This window comes from Rhinolophus sinicus, chromosome 9, assembly GCF_057876585.1.
Source record: "Rhinolophus sinicus isolate RSI-liver-muscle chromosome 9, RSI-T2T, whole genome shotgun sequence".
Taxonomy (NCBI): Eukaryota; Metazoa; Chordata; class Mammalia; order Chiroptera; family Rhinolophidae; genus Rhinolophus; species Rhinolophus sinicus.
Genome location: NC_142509.1, coordinates 30,349,847 through 30,368,875, shown reverse-complemented (window position 1 = coordinate 30,368,875; position 19,029 = coordinate 30,349,847). Strand labels below are relative to the sequence as shown.

Sequence of the window (19,029 nt, the reverse complement as noted above, 5' to 3'; positions counted from 1 at the left end):
ACGGGTGCTATTTATGCCAACTCTCCCCTTGGGGGTGGTTCTCAGAACCATGAGACAAAGAAGGAAGGTGAGTTTGTGGCCTTCAGCCCCAGAGAAGGTTGAGGTGTACAGCTAGGTATCCCTATAGTCTTTGAGGAACAACCTTCCACAAAAATGAAAACACAAAGGTCTTTGGCTGGAAGCGCACAACCAGTTTTTTAATAAAGTCATTACAAATATGTACAAAGCATCTCCAAGGTATGAAATTCCTCTTACAAAAGAGCAAACGAACCAGCAAGGTCAGAACCCAGAACGGAATGTCCCCAAGCTTATTGCCTCTCCAGCTGAGCCAGAGGCCTCACCGAGATTCCAAATACCCCACAACCATCCCCACCCCATACACACACAGGCTCCTGGGCGCTCATAGTGCAAAAGATCTTGGGGAGAACTTGAGGGTTCAGGTGGGCGAGGGGACAGGAAGGAGGTAAGAAAAGCTTCCCATGTCCTAGGAAGTCAGTCAAATAGGCCCTGTTTGCAAATCAGATGCACCTCCCAGGGATCTTGTAGAAATCAGGAACACGAAGGGCTGGGGACAAATACATAAAACCCCAAGTAAACCATCTCGCCTGCCCTGCAGTGTCCCCAAACACAACACACAATAACCCTAAATCAGGCTGGGCCCTGGCTTGGGCTTGCCCTTGAACCAGCTAGCAATGCCTTGGGACCAGCTCAAGAAGGAAGCCAGCCTAACAGGACAGTCAGCTCGTGGGCTTAGGGGATCATACAGACCTGAGTCCAAATCTTGGCTCAGCCACTTCACTCCTTGTGTGGCCTTAGGCTAAGCTGCATAACCTCTCTGAGCCTCAGCTTCCTCAACTGTAAAATGGGAATCAACAATACCATCTTCCAGAGTAGGGGTGAGGAATAACAGGGGGAAATGTACAAAACACTAGTGAAGTGCTTGGGAGCAGTGAGCAATCCATACACGGCAGCTCTCATTACTGTGTGAAGCAGCCAGAACCAGTCTCTTCGTGCTGGAAATGAGTTGAGATTGTAGTCTCTTTAATTGCTTTCATGATAGTGTGGCGCTCGGGAAATATAAATACTATAGAACAATCTGCCAGCAAGGCTTAGGGTCACAGCAATGACCTGACAAATCTGTTAAAAACTGTGAACCAGACTGAGAAGGGACATGTAGCATCCTTTGTTCCAAGCAGGGCTGCCCTGTCACAAGTAATAAGTAAGTCTCTTCCCAGATGGGATTCTACAACCTGGCACATTGTAGGTGCTCCATAAATAGGTGTTGAATGAACGGATTAAAATGTCAAAAATAAACGTTCTGTGTTATGCTTTAAAATGACACTTTGACATCAACTTCCTCTTTCGGTCAGCTCCCATGGGACTAGTGTCTAGCCTGCCCCCCTCTCCCCCCAACCCCCAAAGCTTCTGACCCTCTGATTGGCCCAGGTGGACTTAAGGGAACATTCAGAAGAGGAATTGGTATCAGCACAGGAGAAAACCCGTGTGCTGGTCACTGCAGCTAATCCAGGTGGACACTCAAAAAGTCCACAATGGCAAACCAGTGTCCCCAAAAGATACTTGTGTAGGATCAGAGGACTCTCCCAATTTCCCAGCAAGGGGAAGTGATATTTTGTCACTGTCAGAAACATGATATAATAGAGCTAGGAGCACATGAGATCAGATACGTAAATTGTGAAATCGAAGTCACAGCTCCATTGTTCTGTGACAGTATTGTTTAAATCACCATTTGTCACCAACATAGAAAAGAATTTTTAAATGAGACCACTGGAAGAACTGAAAAGTCTCCAGGATCGCAATGAAAGTGGAAAAAATAGGGATCGCTTCTCAGAGACGCTCATGGCCCAGGACCATGGACAGCAGCCAAAGAGGTGACTAGACTCCCCCCAAGAAACCTGTTACTCAAGCTACATCTATGCCAAATGGAATATGACATGGAACCCCAAATATGAAAAGGAGAAAAGAGAACTTATTTCATTGTGGAAGATGGGGTAGAGGCGAGAAGCTTCCAAAAGGGAATGGAGCTACTTTAGAATGTGGACCTCCCAGGAGACTGCAATCCCAATGGCTCCTGGACCCCCACCCTCTGAGAAGCTCCAGCACTGGTCAGGAAGGAGGAGACCCTTCCATTTGCTCCTCACCTCATTATGCAGTAAGCTACCTAAACAATGATCTCAGAGGCCTCCCTCTGCTTTGCGCAGGCACACACACACACACACACACACACACACACACACACACACACACACTGTCTGCTGAAACCCGATATGAGGTCTTTTTTAAAATTTATTTCAAAGCCTCCCTCCCTCTCTTTCTCTCTCTTCACAGACGCTCTGCAGTGAAACTAATCAAAATCAATGACTCCTTGGCAGCCGGAGAAAAGGGATGGGGGGAGAGGGAGAACTGGTGCCAGCACTTTGCACACTGTGGAAATATTTTTAAAAGAAAACCACCACCCCACTATCTCATGCAATCCAAGTAATGCAACAGGAGAGACAGTGAAGGTAACATATACATATATATCATGCGTCAATTTCCTAATACAAATGTCCATCAAGAAGTCAAATCTCATATAAAAACAAGCATTAAAAACAACCCCGTGTCAAAAATCGGGGCAGTCGAGAAGTGCACTCAAATTAATGATGTGCAAGAAAAACCAGGATTAGATAAATACACGGTTTCTAATAATACAAGAGAATATGTACAAGGGACTTGGCTGCAAAGCTCCATGAGAAGGTCATGGGTGCCCAGTTCTCTCAGCAGTGTGGCTTCATTGAAATCAAAATTGCCCAAAACACCAACCCCAACATTTGGAGTTTGGATCCTCCAGCGGAACTGTCGTGAGCTAATAGGCAAATCAGGGTTGAAAAAGGGATTCTCTGACCTTTCCGCTTACTTCTGTGTCTACGTGGTCAGCATGTCCCCACCTGTCTTGAAGGTGCAGCCTTAAAAGCAGCAAACAGCTGTGATTACATACAACGATAATAATGGAAAGCCCCTCCCCCAAATGGGGTGAGCTGGAAAGACTCTGGTGTCTAAGTAAAAGCAGAGAATATCTTTCATATCATTCTAATTAATGTTGCCTTCTCTAAGTTCGCAGCTTGGTGGGGATGTCACCTGCTGCTCCCTGAAGACCTTGCCTACACACCCATTCCCTGTAAACATAACAGCAGGGAGGGCTCCAGCAATGAAATAAAACAAGTTCTCCATAAACAAGCTTTCCTTTTCGCTTTGCTAAGTTCCAGGCTGTGTGGGGGTTGGGGGTGGGAGCTGCCCTCACCTTTAGCCATTTGGGTTGCATTTTTCTTTAAAGGGCTGTTTAGGAAAACATTGGGCACGGATTTTTTTTATTTTTTGTTTTTTAAAGAAAGACAGCTCCCAGCTTGCAGCAGCGCTGTGAAAGGTCCTACATTCTAAAGGGCCTGGTCATTTTCAGCAAAGCCTATGGGGAATTATTCTCATGCAGCCCCATGTCGACCTTAACGGCTGCTCCCTCTGCCGACTTCTTAGAACTGGAAGGGTGTCTGCTAACCAGCCCAGTGGACACCGTGTCTATACGTACTGGGTGGTGACCTACAAATCCAGCCTTGTAGAATGACTGAAACTGCAGCCAGGCGCCTCACCATCTCAGCTTTGAAAACATCAGTGTGTGATACCCTGCACAGAGGAATAATACCTGTTTTTGTTGGACTTTTTAAAATGAAAGCAAAAAATAATCATTGTTCCCTGAAGAGTCTTTGCAGCCAAGTCTCGGTCCAGCACACATCTTTTTTTAGCCCTTCTAGAAACTTCTGAAAATAGGAGCTTATGGGGGGTGTGGGGGGGGGCAGCGGGAATCAGACCCTCTGTCAGTCAGGGAGATGCTGGTGCATTTCATTTAAATGACCCGCTCCCTCCCCCAACATCCCTTGCTTATAAATTACCCTTGACCAGAACGTAGCCATTTCTTGGCTCTTTAATCCATAAAACCTAAGCCCTGAAATCCCCTTGGGGAGTGAGGGAGGCTGTGGGCTGAACTCCCAGGATACTTTTTCTGGGGTGGAGGAGACAGCAAACAAGTCACATATGAGGTCAGCTTTCCACTTCGTAACCAGCATGCCACTCAATGCCAACCCCTTCCTTTCTCCCTCCCAGACCCCGAAGGCTTGCTCCAAAATGCCTCTGGATATTCATTCCCACAGAGAAAGAGAAGAGACTCTCAAGTGGCACTTTTCCCTCATCCCTTTAAAAAATGAATCTGAAACAGCAAAATATAAATCTCTCTTGTCCCCTGTCTGGCAACAGAATATCACGGCAGCACCCAGCAAGAACACATTTAGCACCAGCAAAATTTAAGGGAAGCACCGGAGACACCAGATTGGCAGGAAAAAAAAAATCCCATTTGTCTTGATGTGACAGTGGGACTAGCTATCTAGGTAGGTATAGAGAGGCTGGGACTTGTCAAGACTTGGAAATGGAGGTATCCCAGACGGCCCCTACCAACTGGCCTCAAATCCTCCCCACTTTTCTTTCTTATTTTGCCTTTTGCAATGTCACCTCTCACTCCACCAGCATCCCTCCCCAGGTGGTTGGTTGACTCAGGCTAATTCCCACCAGTCTTTGCAAATTTTCTTGGTACACAGTAGGCATCTCTCTTCCGGTGCCCCAGACATGAAAGAGTATCAGAGTTCACATGGGAAGGTGCAGAGAAGGGAGGGGACCACGTCCTCGACAGGCATGCACTGAATAGTAATATTCATATTTTCTTTTTTTATATATAGAGAGAGCTATATGTAAATAGCATTGGGGTGTCTGTTTCTGCAGCTGGATATCCAAAGGGCGTCCCCAGTCCCATTCCGCGATGCTTCTAGTGCCCCAGGCACTGTCTTTATTCTCCACTTCCTTCTCGAAGTGCCAACGCGGCCTTTCAAGCTCTGGGCTCCCCCTCAGGAAAATGGGAACCAGCTTTCTCCAAGGACACAGGGTTTTCACCAACCTGCAGAAATAAAGATTTGTATTTCGGTCAGTAGGCACGTGCACACAGCCACTGGGGATGACGTCAGTGCCTTGGGCTTCTGCACAGCCAGCCTGTGTGTCGGGAGGTGGAGGGGGATGGGGAGAGCTGCTAGATACAAAGCTGAGGTTTTGGAGGAAACGTTCCCCCCAAAGCTAGTCTTTGTGCTCCCCGCAAAGCTCTGCCCGCATAGCAGCCTTCCCTAAACATACATCTGTGCGCACGCACACACCCCTCTCTGTTTTCAGACTTAGATGTTTACACAGGCAGCTTCTAAGATTCAAAAGGAGACTGCATTGCCACGCTACCTTTATGCTCTTCCAAATCAGGAACAGGGTCTTCACCTATTCATTTCATAGATCCATATTGAAGGCAGACTTGTAAGACAGTCTCTGCTCTTGTTCATTCATTCATTCATTCATTCATTCATTCGTTCATTCATCAATTCATCCATTGCCAAGCACCACACTAAGTGTTACAGATCCAAGGACATAGTTCTAGCCTTTGAGGGACTCAAGAAGCCAACAGGGAGAGATGGGAAGTCACCGAAATGACAGGGTCATGTGAAGGTCATACAATCTGGATAAACATGGGTCATTGGAGCCCAGAGGAGAGGGAGCTCATGAGGGAGAGTCAGAGAAAGCTCCTAAAGGAAAGAGGCAGACCCCTGCCGAGGACGCCAGGCTTGGTCAGGATAAGACGAGGGGCTCTAGGCAGGGCAGGGAAAAACGGTACATATCCTAGAGACTCAAAAACATACATCCACACAAAAAAGTTGCACACAAATGTCCGAAGGAGCATTAGTCATTGTAGCCAAAAAGTGGAAACAACCTAAGTATCCATCCGCTGATAAATGGATAAATACAGTGAGGTATTTCCACGCAATGGAATATTATTCTGTCATGAAAAGGAAGGGAAGTACTGACACATGCTACAACACACATAAACCATGAAGACATCATGCTACGAGGAAACCAGACATGAAAGGACAAATATTGTGTGATTCCACTTAAATGAAATGTCCGTAGGAGACAAATCTTTAGAGACAGAAAGTAGACGAGTGGTTGCCCAGGGCTGGGGAAATGGGAAGGACCGACTGCTAACAGGTACAGGGTTTCTGTCGGGGAAACAAAAATGTTCTACAATTGATTGTGGAGATGGTTGTACGACTCTGTGAATATAATACAAACCATTGACTTGTTACACTTAAAGGGTGGGTTTTAGGGTAGGTGGATTACATCAGAAGAAGGTGGAGGAGGGGAGGGAGCCCAGGAGAAGGAAGAGGATGAGGAGGAGGAACAGGAGAAGAGGAAAGAAGAGGGAAGGGGGATGGGGGAGGAAGGGAGAACAAACAGGATGAGGAAAGGCAGGAGGCAGGAGACACCACTCCTAGGTCAGGGACCCAGTGGGAGCTTGGTGAGCCCTGGGGACAGATGAGTTAGAGAATTAGCAAGGGCTGCAAGTTAGCAGAGGAGATAAAAGCACTTCACACATCGCGCCAAAGCAGGTGGTGTAAGAACTGCCATGTAAGTAAGGCAAGCCGAGTGGTGTACAAGAGAAAGTGGGAGAGGAATCCCTGTGTTTCCTCCACGTTGGAAAAAGTCCAGGATGTTGACGTGTAGGAGCTGCACCAACAGGCGACCGGGGTCTCTGGCTTCCTGCCAGCTCTCAACAGAAGGCCTTCATGGGACAGCAAGATAGGGGCCACAGACTGACCCCAGTGCCTGCCAGGCGGCTCTCTGCTTCAGCTCCCTGCCCCTCTCCAAGGTCCAGGTCTTATTCCCTCGTCTCAGCCCTGCAGGTCAGGGGTGTTGTCAGCCCCCTGGTACTGCATTGTCCCCCATTGGTTTCCTGAACCCTGCCCACACTTTGTCATCCAACCCTTACTGAATCTCTGATTACTCAGTCTGGGGGTGCTCTCTGCCTCACTTGGACCCTCAGCAATACGTGTGACTGCGCGAAAGAGGTGAATCATAAACGCGGGCCCCACTTTCTACATGAGGAACCCTGGACCCCATCATCTACTTTAGCTGATAGTTTCAAGGATCCTAGTCAGCGACGTCACACAGTAAGGTTGTGTCTGTCTGGGAGCTGAATGCAGATGATGAAAGGAAAATGACGGCATCAGGAGAGGCGAGAGAGACTGTATGTTTCAAGCTGTGATGGACTGCGTCCACAAAAGGAATGGCATTTTCTTGCAAAACTAGGTAGGCCCAGCAACTGATTGTCACTTTTCCTACCTGTAAATCACTGAGTCTATGACTCTTTCTAAGGGTTTCCCAGGGTTGCTAAATGGATGAATTCCCACGCCATGTTGTGTTGGTTACAGGTTGGTGTCTATAGTGAAACACGCACGTCAGAAGTACACCGTTGCACAGCACTGAGTGTGTGTGCCCCGTGCCCAGCCCCACACTAGAAAGTGGGCCTGTGCACACACTTGGGGGATCTTAAATAGGACACCCTAAGCTGGGGATCTAACCCACAGAAGTAGTGACATAAAAGTGCTCAAGGGTTTTCCTTCCACCTTTATTTATAACAGCAGCAAACATCAATTGGAGAGTGGATTAACAGTTAAGCTACATGCATATTAGAAAGAGGTCAATCTAACCATGCTGAGACAGAAAGATGGCTATGATTCTTAACTGAAATGAGCAAATAGCTAAATAGCATGGTCCCAGATCATTTTCCCATTAATGAATACATGTGTGTATCTCCATATAAAAAGGTGTGGCAGAGAGGCTATAGTGTAATGGTTAATAGCAGACTTTGGAGCCTCACTCATGAGCTGGAATCTTGACTCAGACCCATAAGAGCTGTGTGACTTTGAGCTAGTTATTTAACCTCTCTGGGCCTCACTTTCCTTTTATGGAAAAGGGGAGAGAGTAACAGCAAATCTCATTGTGTTGATGTAAGGAGTAAAAGTATTAACGTATGTGACGCACTTAGAAGTCTGGCACATAGTAAGGTCTGCCTTTGTTGTTATTATTATTGTTATTGCTTTATATACTCCAGACTATAAGTTACCAAGGTAGTGGCTTTGGGGACAGAGGAAAAGGGCCCTTGCAATGCTTTACTTTATATACTTACTTCTGTATTGTTTATGTTTTGTTTTGGTTTTTGCAAGGAGCAAGTAGTAATTGTACCATTTAAAACATTGAGTCCACCCCGCCCCCCGCCATGAGCCACTGTCCTGCCCCTGGATATTTTTTCCTCAAAGTTGGCTCCTATAGAACTTTCTCGAATGCTGACGCACAACCAAAGCTCACAACAGAAATGATTCATGAAACACCTTTAAAAAAAGTCCCTATTTCCACTTTTCACCACAACGTGGAGAGGGCAGGTGGGCAGAGGGGGAGAAGGTGAAACATGGAGGTCCTTCCGCCCTGGGCTGCAGTTGTGGGTGCTGAAGGCAGAAAGCTGTGGCCTGTGAACTCCGTTGCCACATTAGATAAAGCGGGGGAGGCTCACGCCCTTTTCCCTCCATCTGAGAAGAGTGAGGACTTTTGGAGCCACACTAATGGGCCACAATTTTTCATTGAAAAAAAAAAGTATGTGTTTTTGCTCTTGCTATTTCCACATGTGGTAAGTTACAAACTCAAACAGAAAAGGCTATAGAAGTAAAAGGAAAGCCCCCTTCACTCTGCCCTAAGCCTCCCAAAATATTTTCTGTGCATCTGCAGACACCACATCCCCCCCCCCACCCTATCATTAAGTCCCTGGGGCCCAGCACAATGCCCGCACATAGTAGGTCTTCAATTCAACACGTTGAACAAGAGTGAACAAGTGAGCGTGTGAAGAATGGTGGCAACTTCCCCACTCTTCCATCTTGGTTTCAATGGGTTGATTTTGCCCATGGAGTTCAGATGGTACCAGCGGTTGTTGAGCATACGTAGTACCTAGGACCCCTGCGGACAAAGCTCTCCACGAGAACCTTCCTAGAGAGAAGATTGCTCTGGTCTGTGTCATGTCTTACATCTCCATCCGTGGAGCTCATGCTGCCCAGTAAGGAAGCTGGATCTGACAAGACTGGTGAGGGGGCTGAAAGAGCAGAAAGCTAAGTTTTGGGCGTGTGAAAAAGGAAGAGGCCATTTGGCAGCTCCTGGAAAAAGTATTTGCCCCCCTCTGCCCAGCCTCCTGCTACCTGAATAGTTATCAATGCTATCAGTAAGTAGTTATTAATTATGTAAAATCTGTGGAGAGAGACCAGACTCCTACCTCCCACTCACGATGAGGTTATGGCAAATGCCAAATGCCTTAAATGCCAAACTCACTTGACTTCCAGAAAGCTAAGCACTGAGAGATGGGAGGCATTAGCTCAGCACAGAATCTACACCAGATCAAATGGGCAAAAACTTCTTAAAGTAATCTTGCCATATGTACTATCACCAATGCCCATTCTTTGACCCAACAATTTCACCTCTAAAGAACGTCACTGCTTTTGCAAAGTTATCCAAACAAGAATGGTCACTACACCTCGTTTACACTATCAGAAAATGGGAAACAGCATAGATGTCCCTGGAGAGATGGACAAATAAGTAACTCATGGTCCATCCAACAATGGAACACCTTGCAGCCATTAAAAAGAATGATGAAAACCTTTCTTTGTTGACATGGGAAGAGCTCAGCAACCTGTTTTTTATTGGGGGGAAAGCAGATTATCAAACAGCATGAATAGTATGATCTCATTTATTTAAAATAGGATATGTGTGTGGGTGTGGGTGTGCATCAAGGGATGTCTGGCAAGGGGGCCTCTAAATCAGGGGTCACAAATTTAAATGTATGGGGTCCAGTAAAGTGCTCCCAGGAGAGGACGGGGTCACTGGAGAGTTTGTGTCCCATCTAAAGAGGAGGCTCATCTCCAGCCTTTTGCTGCCATGTGGAAATACAGACTCGGTGTTGTCAGATGTCTCCATTTGCCCAAGAAAAACTAGAAATACGGGCTTCTACATAAAGAATTGACACTGTGAAGGTGCCTGATGTTTAAATGTTGAGGGGAAAAAAACATGCAAGGTGAAAAAAATTCAACTGCAGGCCAGATTCAGCTGGGAGACCACCAGGTTTCCATTTTTGCCTACAAACTCAGAGTCAGCTGGCATGTAAGCCCACCTCATCTTAACCTTCAGTAGCTAACTCTGTGCCTCGGTTTCCCCATCTCTAAGGTAAGGGAGTTGAGTTAGGTAGTCTCTAAAGTCCTGTGTAGCTCTGATTGTGTTTCTAAAACAGTGACTTTTTGGGTCATAGGTCTTTTGAGAATCAGATGAAAGCCATGGTTTCTCTCTCAAGTGGGGGGAAGAAGAGGAGTGTGAAATCAGACAATTTTATGTATAATTTCTAAGGGTTCCCAAATCCTGAAGCCTCCTGAAATTCATCCATCCATCCATTCATTCACTCAGTAATGAGTGAATGCCTGCTCTGTGCTGGTTACCAGGCCAAGTGCTGGGATACGGTGATGGGCCAAATAAACATGGCCAGCACCCTTTGGGACCTGGAGGCCAGTGTCACTCACTCAGGTTGGGAAGTCCTGTCCTGGAGGTTCTCCCAGCTCTGATTCAGTGGCTTAAGCAGGCTATTGGTGAGCCACCGAGTGGGAGAAGCAGAATTAGCAACTGACTTCTGCAAAAGGCTCAGAAAAGTCCCCTATGAGTTCCCACCATACTATGAATATGGGCCCATGGACTGAATTTTACACCAAATAAGAACAACACTCTCCTTCACTAATGTCTGAACATCAGGAACGTGCCGCATACAGCTCAGAAGGTAAAGGGACAGGCCTGAGGTCTCACAGCCAGGAAATGGCCGATGAAGACCTGATCTGAAAGTCAACCAGCCTCCAGAGTTCATGTCACTTTCTACCCAGCTGTCCCTGCCTCAGCATAAAATCTGGGTGAATAAAGTTACCAGTATTTAAATTTCCCGGATCAAGAATTAGGCCCAATGGTGTGCCAGCAGGCTACAACATTTTAAATCTGGGCTGTCTTTGCAAATGGTTCATCGTCTTGAATCCATCCCACTGCCCCTGAATCCATTCCCACTCTCTGAAGACCCCCCCACCCGAAGCCACTTTGTCTAAGTTTCATCAGTATGTTTGCGTCCTGTGGTCTTTATTAAGTACCATGTGATGGATCCAAGAATATCGGAAGAACATGGTACGTGGCTGTCCCATGGTGACAGGTACAGCCAGGCAGGCAGAGAAGCTCTCCAAACCCTCAGTGACGTGACTGTGACTTGGAGCCTTCCCCTGAAGCATGCAAGGAGTCACCTGCCCTCTTATGCACTCCAACAATGGCTAGAGGTGCCATCTACAAAGGACGTTCCACAAAAAGACAACGCAATTTAGCTGAGGAGAGGAACGGCCAACTCAAGAGCCAAGCCGATAACCACATTATGTATAGAGGCCAGTGACGTGAATGAGAAATGGGAACAGATGATAATGTTTGTCTAGAAAGCCCTTCTGGACCTTTAGGACAAGCTTTTATACTCTTTAGACAACCTTTATGATAAAAGAATGTTTTCCTATGCTTTGATACCAAAGTGCCACTTGTGGGCATTCTTAAGAAAATCATCTGTGATGTGCCCAGAGTTATATACAAGGAGAGTCTTCGTCAGAGTGGGAAGAATCTAGATGTCCAACGGGCGGACTGGGAAGGTAAATGATGGAGCAGTGAAATAATGAAAATACTAAGCAGCCTCTAAGAAGTGTGTCAGAGAAAATATTGTAAGGCGTGGAGAAGTGTCTGTGATAGAATGAAAAAGTCAGGGTACACAGAATATGTTTAAGTGATTCCACGTGTCAAAGAATCTACCGATGCATTTTTAGAATGGAAAGAAATCTATCAAAATGTTAACAATGGGTAGTGAGACAAAAACAATTGACTAAAATTTTCTTTGACCAACATTTTCCAAATATTCGATAATAATGAACTTGCAATGTCTTTTTTGAAATCAAGAAAAAGGTGGGGTTTTTTCCTTCTAAACAAAGGAACATTACATAGAGTTTCCCAAAGCAATTTAATTCCATCTTGCCCTAGTTTATGGCCTATGGAGCAAAGGTTCAATGATGGCAACAGTCGTGGGGCCGCCAGTTTTCTCTCCAGGAGGGTCAAGGAGCTTTCTCTTTTCCTGCGTATCCAGCAAAAATAAAAAGATGCATCTCACCAAAGTGGGCTAAAACAGAGATCTCCCACGCAATAGCGGGGTACCAGTTTAGGGCAGGAAAGAGAGAGAGGATGATACTGAGTTGAAACGTGAAATTGCCTAGGCGATGGAAATCCAGCCAGTACCCACAGCTTTCTGCGGGCACTGAGGGTCGGGCATCCATGAACTGGTTCATTTCCACTGAAAAGCTAGGGTCTCCCGTCCCAGAGGCTCCCATCTAGGGGCGTCTGAAGCCAGGGGCTGGGACTGCTTCGTCTCTGCATCCCTGCATCCTGGTGCCTAGCTCTGAGCTGGTGCTCAATTCGTGTTTGCAAATGCATGATGATGGAACGTTATAGCCCCTTTACTGCATCACATCAAATTCTCTTGTAAAGGGTCTCTTCGTGCACTGTTGGCGCTTGTGAATCCCATTCCTTACGAAAGCCTCTCTGAGCTTGGATTTCTCCCCAGCCCCTACTTCCCACTGTGCTTGGAACAAAACTCAGACTCCCGACGGTGGCCTGATCTAGCCCCTGCCCACCTCTCTGACGTCTTCTCCTCCAAGTTCATATGGACTTAGCCACACTGCTCGTTTTTCTCGTCCTCAAACACACCGTGCAAAGTCTCACCTCCAGGCCACCGGGCGTGCTAGCCTCTCTTCCCAGCACCCCTTTCTTTCAGGTCTTCACATGGCGGGTTCCTTGTCATTCAGGACACTAGTCCCCTGGTTCCTGTTCAAAGTGGGCATTCCTAACCACTGCAGGTCGGGGGTCACTCAGGCTCTCTCTATTACAGCACCTTTGTGTGTGACCTTCAGCGCCCTTGGCAGCTTCTGAAATGATCTCTGCGTTAGATTGCATAATCCCAAAATGGCCACCACAATATCTCCTGCACACATGTTATTCTAGGACCTTCCCACTCCCCCATTGGGCAGCATCTGGTTACACTCTCCTTGAATCTGGGCGGTTTTGTGACTTGCTTCTAACCAAAGTGACTTCTGAAGCTTGGTCAGAAAAAGCCAAGCAGCTCCCACCTAGCCCCCGCCCCCTCCCCCAGGACATTTGATTTTGGAGCTCGGCGTGCCATTGTCAGAATCTAATAACCAAGCTGTGGGGAAGCCCAGGCCACGAGGAGGCTGAGTGTAGATTCCCAGCTGGCATCCAGCGTCAACAGCCAGATCTGTAAACCACAATTCCCCCACCATGATTCCAGTCCCCAGCCAGCCTCGAGCAGAGACGACTCACCCCGGCTCTGCCTGTCTGAATTCCTACGTATGAGTATATTCGAGTGGTTGTTTGAAGCCACTAAGTTTTGGAGTCGTTACACTGCAATAGTAACCAAAACAATCTTTATTGACTTCGTTGCTTGGCTCTTCCGACTAAAACGTCGGCTTCCTGAGAGCAGGGGCTCCTCTATCTTGGTGTTTCCTGTGTCCATAGTGCCCTGCGCACAGTAGGCACTTGTTAATTACTAGGTGAATAAGTGAAAGATGTTGAATTTGGGAAACAATAGTACCCGTCTTGCATAGATTCTGATTGATTCCTCCTGTATTCATTACATCGTTATTGTACACTTACTATGGGACAAGCAAGTCGCCAGGCGCTAGGGACACCGTGGGGCAATCCTGTCACACGTGGTGATGATCAGAGGAAAAACAGAAGCCCCCACTCCACTCCTCCCTACCCGATACAGGTCTAACTTTTCAAAAACTAGAGGTGCAGTTGCTAAATCACCCAGTCCACATTTGGGATTGTATTTAACTATCCCGGGCGTGACTATTTTTACACCCACAGCTCAGTCACTTGTGCCCTGGCCTCTCACTGGGCACGCCGATGACTCCAGACAGGGACCATGTGGCAGGAAGGCTGCACATCTGGCCCCTTCCCGGGGGTTCCTCCCCAACAGCTGTCTCCTTCCGTTCTGCTCTCTCCCTCGCCTGGCCTAGGCTTTCAAGCTCTAACAGTAATGCTGGCAGGGGTGCCGGCCGGAAGGGAGGCCTGAGGGATGTGCCTCCAGGTTTAACCACTTCATCCCCAAAGTACCTGCCAAGAACCAGTGAGCGTGTCTGGCTGATGGGCCAGGCTGTCATTAATTCATGAAAGCAGGCTCCTGCTGGCTCATTATCTTCCCTGCCCCTGATCATGTCGCCTCTTGGGCCTGCAGAGTCCCCTCTTCTCCCCTTCTTAGTCCCAAGGCAAGATTCTTCTCACCCCAGCCCCCTCTCAGGCAGATTCCTCGGCTCCATTCTCTCCCTCCCCGCCCCGTCCCCAGGAATACTTCCTCCCTCCCTCTCAGGCCTCCCTCCACGAGCCAGCACTCACCATAAAACATCTTTTGTTCCCTCTCTCCCATATCTTAGAACAGTGACTGCTTAAATCGCACCCATCCTCCCCTTGGCGTCCCCGGCCTCCCAGTGAGGCCCTCTCAGAAGTGGAATCTCTCCAGTGTAGGAATTCCGGGCTCACTGCCCCCTCTGCTTGTTCCCCAGTATTTCTCATCCCCTGCACCTCCCAAGTCATCTGTCGGGGCTGTGTGCTGCAGGCCCTCAAAGACAGAAACTCCAATTCCATTTCTGACGTTGCCACTGATCCTTTGGGATGATTCAGGTGGACGCTCTCTGCCTCAGTCTCCCCTTTGAAACAATGAGAATGGCATTAACCATTTCATAACATCCTCTGTTGAGTGAACTACGTGCCAGGCACTGCACTGGGCACTTTAAATGGATGCTCCCCTATCATCCTTCCAACAACCCTGAGAGAAGTACTGCTTCAGTTTATACAAAAAGGCTCAGAGAGGTTGTGGTTCTTACCCAGGGTCACACAGCCAGCAAATTCCTGGGCTGGGACTTAAATCCATTTCCATCTGATCCTTAAACCCATGCTCTTAACTGGTTTACTATCCTGGCCCATCTAGCCCTAATTCCCAAAAGGGCAAGTAGGAATGGTGTGGAATTGCCAGCAAATGACAATGGCAAAATGTTGTCTACTTTGGGAAAGAAAGAAATGCACAGTCATAATCATGCTAGTTCATATTTTATCCACTTGAATGCTCCAGGCACTGTTCTAGAGCTTTCTGTGTATGAGTTTATTGTACCCTCTTGGCAACATCTATGCATTAAGTACTATTATTGTCCCCATTGTACATACGGGAAAACTGAGCCTCAGGTTTTGTTGTTTCTTTAATGATGACTTCTGAGAAAAGTATTGCTGGCTCACAGCAGAGGCTCAAAACAAGATTGCTGAAACTGTTGTCCTGCATACATCTAAGCTCCCCCTTAATGTTTCAGAGAAGACTTGTCTGTCCTATATGGCTGTCTCAGGGCCCTCTGAACCCCCTAAGGTATCCTATAAGCATTCCCATCTCTCCTCCAGTGTAGGAGCAGTGGGGAGGACCACACACAGAACTCAGCAAAGTCTTTCTCCCCATGGATTTCCTTTCACTTCCTCATAACTTACCGGGGCTGGAGAAAGACGGGTTTCCCCAATTAAGCCAAAAACACAAGAAAAGGCCTGCGCTGCAGGTAGCAGGCAGTGAGTTAGGGACCGAGGCTGGGTGAACCCCTGGATGGAGCAAGGCGAGCAAGGCGAACCCCTGGATGGAGCACAGGAGGGGGTGGGGGTACACAATCCTACCGGTGTCCTAAGGGAATGAGGGGAGGCGCTGTTGGGAAGCCGAGAGGGACGTCCTGAGGTCAGGGCACCCCCGGCGGGAGAACCCCAGAGGGTGTGGCTGCTGGGGACGCCCGAGCGGACACAGAGGGCGGGTGGAGAACCCAGGGATGTGGTGAAGGGGTGGCCTGCAGTCAGGACGCAGTGCAGAGAACTCTGGCGCTGAAGCAGAGTGAGGAGGGGAAAACAAACTCTACGGCCACAATTATCTGCCGGCGCCGCACCAGCGAAACTCCTCTCCGTCCCCCTCACATGTCGCATGGCCGGCAGCCTCCTCCTTGGGGTCCCGGGAGCACCTCCAGCCATGACGCGCACACATAGTGGGGCTCTGGCCGGACGTTCCCGCCCCCTGGGTGGGGCGCCCAGCATCCCCGCCTTTTCCTGGGAAGAGAACGCGTTCCCAAACCTAACCTGCACCCCAAGACCAGAGGAAGCCGTGTCCTAAGCCCGCCTCCTCATTTCTTCTGGATTCTTCTAGCTGCCCATCGTTCCTTCTATCCCACTTTCCTAGTATCGTGCAACTTGTTCTCTAGGCTTTTTCTCCAGCTCCCGCGCGCGACCTTGCTTTCTTTCCCTGTCTCGCCACCGGTTTGGTTTTGTTTTTTTCCTTCTCTTTCCACCTTTTTTCCCCCCTCCTTTTCCCAAATTCCACCTTTTGGGCTTCGCATCTTTCTCTCGACTCCCTTTTTCTGCTCCCTGCGTCCGGTCCAAAATGTTGTTCCCTCCCCTGAAGATTTGGCAGCCCCAGGCTGGCCTCTACCGGTCGAAGAAGACCCTCTTTCCCTAGAGAGTACCGTATGGGACCTCCGGGAGCCGGGCAGGGAGCGCCCCGAAGCGCTCACCTCTTCGCCAGCGCCCGGGCTGCGCAGGCCCACGCGACATCTGTCGCCTGCGCTCCCGGCTCACACCCTGCGCACCCCCGCAGCTCCCGGGGCGCTGCCACCCCCCACGCTCCGGCTGCCGTCTCTCCCCGCGGGCGCAGACGCTCGGGCCTCGCCTCCGGGCGCCGCGCCAGCTTCCCAGGATGTCGGCGCTCGGCGGGGCTCAGACGCGACCTGAGCGCGGGGCATGGTGGGCCGTGGCATCCTGGTGTCTCTGGCTTTCTCACCTTCGACCTTCACCTTCCCACCCTAGACCTGCCTGTGGTGGACTCAGCCTGATTCTCTCCACCCCCATGCTCTGCAGCTCTCCTCTCTATTCCAGGATCTGAAAAGACATTTCTTACGCGTTTGGTCCCTCAAAGTGCCTAACGCAGTGCCAGGCACACAGTTGGGGCTGAATAATTCCCCAACCCCAAGAGCCTAGAGCACAGTAGGTGCTCAGTACCTCACTCCCACTGGAGCGCCAAACACACTAGGCGCTCAATACTCACTCCCCACCCCCACCACCAAGCAATGCCTAGCATTCTGCAAGCTCTCAAACATTCCCTCGCTAAACAGGGCATAACGCTCAGAAGGAGCTCAATAAATGCCCTTTCATTAAGGCTTCCCCATGGAGTTTCCCTAAGAACTTAAGATCCCAGCCTACTGCGGGGGCATCTCCTCCAGCTCAGTTCCAACCGTCTGGTGAAGAGTGGGCCACGATCCTTAAACGGGACACCTCGCTGGAGAAAGAGCGAAGAAGTTGGCAGAGCGGAGGAAAACTGTAAAGTGCGCGGGCCTTTGGGAGAAAGAGAGCCAGCCAGAAACCTGGAGGGGGAGAAGTCGCGAGATGCGCTCGGGGCGCGGGAGAATAGGGAACAGAAACTGGAGAAGTGACACTTAGAACGGGGAGTGGCGATGATGGAGACGGTGGCGATTTAGGACCGCCAGGCGGCTTGGAAGAGGATGGGGGGGCTTGTCTTGAAACAGCGATAGATTATAATTATTTGGCGTGGCTTGTAACTATGTTGTCACAGCAAGCACACTTTTTACTTGTGCGTTTACTTGATTATGGAGGCTGAAGTCCTCCAAAAGCTACCCCTTTGGAGGGAATGGCAAGATGCGCTTAAGGAATCGGAGAGAAGGGGACAGAAACGGTGGGCTTGGCACTTGGAAGGAGAGATGGGGACTAGATAGGATGGGCACGGAGATCCTTGCGAGAGAAGGGAGTAGAGGAAGGAGATGGGAAGGGAAGAAAGCCAAACTTGCCGCTCTCCCGCTCCCTGGCCAGCCTAGCGTCTCCAGTCCCCAGCTGCCGCGCCCTGGCGCTCGCTGGCTGGCTAGCGTACCTGTTGCTCGCTCCGGCTGGGTCTCGGCTCCGGCCCCACCAAGAAGCCCCGCGTTCCTACAAGTTCCGCCTGCCGAGCAGCCAGGCCGCCAGCGCCGCCACCTGCGCGGCCGCGCACAGCCAGGGCCAGTAGGTGGGGAGCGCGCCGGGCGCCGGCGCCCTCCGGCTCCGCGCGCGGCGCCGCCACATGGTGCGTTGGTGCAGCTCGTCGCCGAGCGCCTTGAGCCGGGCGGCGGTGAGCTGCGCCGCGGAAGAGCGCAGACCCAGGCGGCCTGCGCTGCAGGCGCACACGGCTGGGGGGCCGCGGCCGCGGTGCAGGGGGCACGGGCACATGACCGCTCGCCTCGTTCCCTCCCCGCTCTCGGGCCGCCCCTCGCCTCCTTTGCCTCCGGCCTCTGCGCCTGCCTCCGCCGCGCTCCAGCCGCCGGGGACCTCCCCTGGACACCAAGTTTCTCCTTGTGTTGTGCGTTTGTTGTGCTGACGGCGCTATTATTAATTAAAGTGTCACATGGTGGAGGGGGGCGGGGAGGGCTGGGGAGGGGGGTTACATCATCCGGCCCCGGGAGGGGGGGGCTGCAGGCAGAAGAAACCGAGAGGTAACTTTTAACCCTAGCGGCGCCGGCAGCGAGGGGGCGCGCGGTTTGGGAGCAGAGGAGCGCGGCGTGCTGGGACGCGCGAGATAGGACGCCTCGCCGCGGAGGTCCCGGGCTAGGGCGGGGGATGTCGCAGGGGACCCCAGTGGAGGCGTGGAACGCCAGGAAAGGTTTTTCTCCTTCCGTTTTTTCCTGAATTCAGCTCCAGTTCCAATTTGGCCAGAGAAGCAGGCTTGTTTGCCGTTTTGGATAAAGCTGATATCGAATTCGGCTGCATTATTCAAAAATAGTCCAAGGCCATTGTTTTGTTTTGGGGAGGTGGGTTGGTTCAAAATCTTACGAGAGGGCCAGATTCAACCCAACCTGCCTACTTTCAGGTCTGACTCGGCACCTGTAAGCTTCGGATTTGAGCACA

General features: G+C 49.8%; 2 protein-coding genes across 2 annotated transcripts in view; one reads left to right on the top strand and one right to left on the bottom strand.

Annotated features, from left to right (window-relative positions):
• RNFT2 (ring finger protein, transmembrane 2) overlaps positions 1 to 2,466 on the top strand; it is a 67,901-nt gene extending 65,435 nt beyond the window's left edge. The window contains exon 12 of the mRNA XM_019734103.3: positions 2,347 to 2,466. Within this exon, the coding sequence (XP_019589662.3) occupies positions 2,347 to 2,379 (33 nt within the window). The 3' untranslated portion in view covers positions 2,380 to 2,466. The remainder of the gene's footprint in view (positions 1 to 2,346) is intronic.
• Positions 177 to 18,493, bottom strand: HRK (harakiri, BCL2 interacting protein). Its single transcript, XM_074321101.2, has 2 exons — positions 18,023 to 18,493; positions 177 to 4,993 (listed from the first exon to the last, which is right to left on the bottom strand). The coding sequence occupies exon 1, from the start codon at positions 18,352 to 18,354 to the stop codon at positions 18,079 to 18,081; it is 276 nt and encodes a 91-aa protein (XP_074177202.1). The 5' UTR covers positions 18,355 to 18,493; the 3' UTR covers positions 177 to 4,993; positions 18,023 to 18,078.
• Positions 18,494 to 19,029: the final 536 nt, after the last annotated feature.